Genomic DNA, 6,505 nt, shown 5'->3' on the forward strand with positions numbered 1-6,505 from the left:
TGCTCTCACAATAATAAAAAAGACAAATATGAACAAGAGAGATGAATCAGTGATTAGTAACTGCATTGAAGATATCAACAAATTGAAGGAAGCTTTCCATACCTATTGTTTCTCATACACTGCAAGAGAAAGAAATGGGTTGGCTCACATCCTAGCAACGGAGGGTTTGGAGAGGAAAGAGCAAATCTATTTGTTAAGAGAAGTGTTGTCGTTTGCAAGGAGGAAAATGGAGCAGGAGAGAATCTTAATCAGTCGGTGAAGCATTGGGGCAAAGATACGGTTTAAAGGGTACCTTAGGGACAACGACAATCAATTCTTCGAGAAATTGAAATGGAAATGATAGAGATGAAGAGATGAGGTTTTTTAGGGTCAAATCAAAAGGTTAATTTTGGGGTCCCTAGAATACTATCGATTTTAATGGTTTTCAAAGCATATAGTTTTATTTTAGTTGGCCTTTTATTTTCTTTTTTGGTTAACTTTATAATTTTAAGAAAGTTAAATTTATCAAACAAGGAACAACTTAGGATTTGACTTGAAAAATAAATGGGATGTCGATGTGAGTCAAAGACGTTAATTAAAGTAGTTGGAAAGTCCAAAATTTTTTCAGGGTGTGAAAACTCAGTTAATTGACCTCATTTTGTGTTTGTGCTTTAAATTTCAAACTAATCTCGACATCACTTAGAAAACACACTTTAAAAATTATTTCTGCAATGGAGTAGGGAGGACCGACAAATATTGTCAAATTTATTACTATTTTTATAATTTACCCTTTTATCTATTCGGTTTTGTTACAAATATGCGATATTAAAAATTATTATCATATCTGGATATATTCATTTTTCTCTATACCGTTCAATTTTAATTTAATTTTTATCTATTATTTTCAATATTTTAAAACTTTTTAAACTCAAATAAATATTTAAATATAATTTTTTAAGAAAATATTTAAATGTAAAACATATAATTTTTTTAAATAAGCAATTATCATAATCACTCAATTCCATTTTTCAAAGCAAATTCACTCTATTCAGAATATAACTATTCAAAATCCTTCTAACAATTCAGATTTTGCCACCGCCAGTATAAAAATTCATATAATGTTTAAAAAATATGTTTGAGAAATTATTAAATAAAAATCTAATAATGTGTTAAATGTTAAAAGGGAAAAATCCTGAATAGAAATTAAATAATGTTAAACCAAACCCTAGAAAAACTAATGCAAGTTATATAATAAGTAAGATGAGGCGCTGGCATTCAATGGGTCGTTGAACAATAGGAGTGGAGATTTTGCTAATTACCATTGCTCAGGGATGATGATGATGATATGATGAAGAAGCATTTAAGTAATTAAACTCTTAACAACGCCCCTCCCTCTCTCTCCTCTTTCTATATTTAATAATCCCAGCCCTTAGAATACCCAAGTGAAAGAAGGCTCCTCCTCCCTTCATCTTCACTCTTCGCCAACCCATTGACACAAAACCAAAAATCATTCCTGATCCTAAAATCCCCTTTTTATTTGCAACAGTTGAATTATGCAGCCTTGTAGTCGTGAAATGCAAGCAATGGACTCTCTCTTAAGCCCAACGCAACCAATCCCTCTCCAAGACCTTCAACCCAACGGAAACAGCGGCACTCACCAGGCGCAGATCCACAACCCACAGTTCGATCCCACCTCCTCCCACGATGACTTCTTAGACCAGATGCTCTCCACTCTCCCTTCTTGCTCCTGGTCCGACCTCAAGTCACCTTGGGACCCGCCTAAATCTGATGAAACGCCGCCTTCTAATCCTGACAATAATGCTGGGTTTCACTACGATGAGATTCTAGCCTCCAAGCTTAGACAACATCAAATCAACGGCGGCGGCGGAGGGACTACTGCAGCTATGAAGATGATGATGCAACAGCAGATGTTGTTACCGGGAAGACCCATCGCCGCCGCAGGTGGAGGAGGGTTGACTATGCCGTTGCATAACGATATCGTTGATGGGTCTTCGTTTAAGTCCCCCAATCAACAGGTTGACGTCACTACTCACCATCTTAATTTGTTTCCTATGTGACTATACAGTATCCACTATAACAGAAATATAGACATAACATCAATGAATGAGTGAGGATGTTTCTGAGTTGCTTTTGTGCAGGGTGGGGAGGGTTCCGTGCAAGCTTTGTATAACGGTTTCGGTGCTGGACCTTTGCATGGGACTAATAATCAGTCACCGAACCAGCCTCAGCATTTTCACCATCCTCAGGCATACCTTCTTTTCTCTTTTACATTTTCCCCAAAGAATCACGAAGACCCTAAATGGGCTAATGATACATATCCAGTTATTCACAAGTATTTTATTTATTGTTCAGGGAGGCAATATGCAGACACAAAGCTTTGGAGCAACAGCAGGAACAGTTATGAACCAAAGTCAGGCAAGCGGATCGACAACGGGAGGTACACCGGCTCAACCCAAACAAAGAGTTAGGGCTAGAAGGGGTCAAGCTACTGATCCCCACAGCATCGCTGAAAGAGTAAGCAATCCCTTTCTTTTAATCAGTACTTGGTTTTTCCCTTCTTGTTCATGAAGATTTGTTTGTTTTTATCGTAAAATACATTAGGAAGCTGAAAAGATGATTTGATTCGATCCGTATTCTGAAATGACATGTGTTGGCAGTTACGCAGAGAGAGAATTGCAGAGAGAATGAAAGCTCTTCAAGAACTGGTTCCCAATGCCAATAAGGTACACTTCGCGCCGGCCCTCCGGCTTCAAATTCTTTGACAAGTCTCGACGGTCAAACGTTAGGTATCAGAAGATAAGGGCAGGTGTCAGTTAGTAGGATTAATTAATCGTCACAGTCATGTAACTTTGATGTTATTTGGTCCCTATCCCGAACCTTACGCCTAGAAAAAGAGTTGAGATAGTAACTGAATTTTTTTTTCAATCATATCATATCATCTTTAACAATTAAAACAAACTGTTATATACATTAATTAGGGAAGTTAATTAATGCATGTTAGCAGATAATTATATTTGTTTTTGATTGTGTGGGTGTGGAATGACAGACAGATAAAGCTTCAATGCTTGATGAGATAATCGACTATGTCAAATTCCTCCAGCTCCAAGTCAAGGTGTCCACACTTTGTCTCTTAATTTTTTTTTTATTTTTTATTCTGAATAAATTATGAAGGATTCCCCGACCTGGTTGACATTTAATTATTTATTTTATACTTAATCCAGTTGTAATTATATGTATGGGCCTTTCTGACACTAAAATTCTTTTGCTTTTTTTTCTTTTTTTGCTGTTTCCTGGAAATTATACAGGTTCTGAGTATGAGTAGGTTGGGCGGTGCCGCTGCTGTTGCTCCCCTTGTTGCTGATATGCCACCTGAGGTAAACCCTAATTCCAAAATCATCCCCTTTTTCATTTTTCACTACAGTTTTCTAGTCTTGTAAAAATTTACATTCATGGTAATTTTCTATCCCCCTCTCAAAAAGAAGAGAAAAAGACCGCCATAAATATGTTGTGTATTTTCCTTTTTTAAGGAAAAGCAAATGGAAATGTAAACAAAAAAAAAAATAGGCTTCTTTCTTGTCTTGTTTAAATCATTCTGTTTCTCTCAAATCACACCACTAAACGACGAAACAAAAGTAGCACGCTTGCCCCCACTGTCATAGATTCCTCCTTTCCCTCTCTAGAACTTTATTTATTTATTTATTTTTCTTTTCTTTTTTTTTGAGTTTTTAGTCGTTTATTTTTTTGTCCAAGCATCTCTTTTGGAGGGCGAGAAAAGAGAAAATGATAAAAGAATACTACGTTTTTTTTTTTGTCATTGCAGGGAGGTGATTGTGTTCAAACGACCGCTGGCGGTGGTGGGTCCCTTCAGAGAAATTCTAACGGTAACCAACCGTCTGCGAATAACGACAGCTTAACGGTGACGGAGCACCAAGTGGCTAAGCTAATGGAGGAAGACATGGGGTCCGCCATGCAGTACCTGCAAGGGAAGGGACTTTGCCTCATGCCCATTTCCCTGGCCACCGCTATCTCAACCGCAACGTGTCATTCCAGGAATCCCATGATGAACAAGGGCAGCAGCAGCAACCACCCTTTGCTTCAATCCAATGGCGATGGGCCTTCCTCGCCTAGCATGTCCGTCTTGACTGTCCAGTCAGCTACAATGGGTAACGGCGGTCTTGATGGTTCCGCTAAAGATGCTGCTTCCGTTTCCAAGCCGTGATGACGGCGTTGACTGACTCAAAGCTCAAAAAAAAGGATTTGTGGAGGGAATTCAAAGGCCAGCTTTAAGTCTAGGAGAATAAGGTGGTGAAGAAAGGAAACCGTATTTACTTGGACTTTTGGCAAAGCCTTGCTGCTAATCTGACCAAACCCCAACTAAAACAATAACAAATATAAAAGAAGAGGATTAACCCAATCCAATCCTTGGAACAACTTATTATTAATATTTTGAATTGTTTTTGGTTTGTTCTTGTTATTATATATGTTATTTGCATGGATTTAAATGTAAAATCAAAATGAAGGGTGTTTTTAGAACAAAGTATGGATTAAATAATTACGCAATTATTATATGTGGATGACTTTGCTAGTTTTATCTGAAAAGGAGCAGCCAGCTTTGATTACTTTCTAAGCCAGTGGGGTGTATTTTGTGAGAAATTAGCTTACAAGTCAACGGGCGAGCAGCTTTTCCTCCTCTTCAGTTTATTATTTGACAGAATAGAGATGATTAATTTTGGTTGTACAATCTTTACACCAATAATGCCTTTATTTTTAAATCTCGTAGGTGATTTTATACAAATAGAGAAAACCCCCCTAAAAACTGGTAACTTAAGTCAATGGCATTGGTGTCATCGATAGAGTCAAGGAGCGTTGACTCTATTTGGCATTGTACTTAAGCTTGTCATCTTATAAGATCATGCATGGAAATTTAGCCTCGTCACTCGTTATTTATAAATTAATTTAGGTGATATCGTATGCTTACTGTGTTGTTCTTAGTATATAGTAGTAGTAACAAGATCATTTATTATATCAATAAAAATAAGGGGTTGTTAGGTCAAGAAACATCGGGACCACAAGCTAGTAATTAAGTTAAAGTCTGACCAACAACAAAAAAAATATATATATAAAAAGGAAAACGAAAGTGGGTAGCAACTAAGGCGAACAACAGGCTGCATATATGAGTTCTGTAGCCGAGTCAAAACGCGTAGATTTCACCATCCTAGCAGAGGAACACCATATCAGTTCTTTAACCTATGCTCAACGTAACAATCCGGATCTCAAAACAGCATACCAAGAAATATATAACCCACTTAACCAAGAAAGACGACCTTGGCAACACAACATTGCCAGCAAATTTCAAGCATCATAGGTTCGCAACCAATTAGAACAGCACTGGGAGCGCATCTTTTAAACATTAAACAAGATGGTAGGTCACCCAATGTTTCCTTCACCATTCTCAACTGGTAGGATTAATGGTAGGTAGAGTTGAGAGTACACTGGTTACCTACAGCATCTTCTTCACATTGACTTGACACCCAACAACACCTGCAAATATCCCTTCATAATACTTCTTGCCTGCATGAGATAGAGACAGAAGAGAGAGATGCTGCGACTAATCTTGAAGCTCAATTTCAACAGATCTTGTTCACATCTAATAAATTTATACATCCACTACAGGCACATGGGAGTATTAAGAGACATGAAGTCCACTACTTTGTGTCAATGACATATTATATCAAGTATCAAATGATATAAAAGCAAGTAAAAGAATATTTTAGCCCATCTGCTCCAACAAGTCAGATACTATTTCAGTCTAAACAGGAAAAGGAAAATTAAATTAAATTAAACACCATTAAACAAGCTGGTAGTTAAAATTTCAAAATCATATGTATTCTTCTACAGGTACATTCAATAGCTTAAAATATTTATTAGCTGTATTCACAGTTCACACTCTCATTCCTTTTCTAAGAACACCTCTTACCATGAATTTAATGCTATCTGTGCATGTCTACAGAGAGTATTACATGACAGACAGATGCCATGTGTTCAAACTCGTATTAAACCTATATAAAAACTATATTTGAGCATTGAATCAAATCCCTGTTGAATCCAAATTACAGCTTCACTAGTTGCATAGTGAAAAACAGACCACAAGCTTGGCAGATTGTAGTTCCATATAAGAAACGGAGAACCAATAAGATTGTATGAATACACAAGCAGAAGATAAGAATAAAAGAGTTCTTCCTCCATGCGTGAAATAAACTTGGTAGGTTGTAGTTCCAGTCAACGTTTTAGGAGAAACAAAGGATAGATGCGCATAGAGCAAGCAGAGACACATATTTAAGAGTACCAAGTCATGACAATGAGACGAACAAAGCAATGCAACTCTTATGCATAGAACCATAGATAGTCTAGATTTAGAACAGGAAGTTAAAAGGAATGAAAAAGAAGTAAGAAACACATCTCGACATACACACATATGCAGTAAGAGGAAGAAGTTAGCTTAACA

The 6,505-nt window shown here is 37.0% G+C and overlaps 1 protein-coding gene across 1 annotated transcript; it reads left to right on the forward strand.

The window, feature by feature from the left end:
• The first annotated feature begins 1,261 nt into the window (after positions 1–1,261).
• On the forward strand, positions 1,262–4,568 carry LOC107906907 (bHLH transcription factor RHL1). Its single transcript, XM_016834057.2, has 7 exons — positions 1,262–2,015; positions 2,139–2,246; positions 2,353–2,514; positions 2,658–2,723; positions 3,047–3,112; positions 3,306–3,374; positions 3,821–4,568. The coding sequence occupies exons 1-7, from the start codon at positions 1,533–1,535 to the stop codon at positions 4,217–4,219; spliced, it is 1,353 nt and encodes a 450-aa protein (XP_016689546.1). The 5' UTR covers positions 1,262–1,532; the 3' UTR covers positions 4,220–4,568.
• The last annotated feature ends 1,937 nt before the right edge of the window (positions 4,569–6,505 follow it).

This window comes from Gossypium hirsutum, chromosome D05 (genome assembly GCF_007990345.1).
Source record: "Gossypium hirsutum isolate 1008001.06 chromosome D05, Gossypium_hirsutum_v2.1, whole genome shotgun sequence".
Lineage (NCBI taxonomy): Eukaryota > Viridiplantae > Streptophyta > Magnoliopsida > Malvales > Malvaceae > Gossypium > Gossypium hirsutum.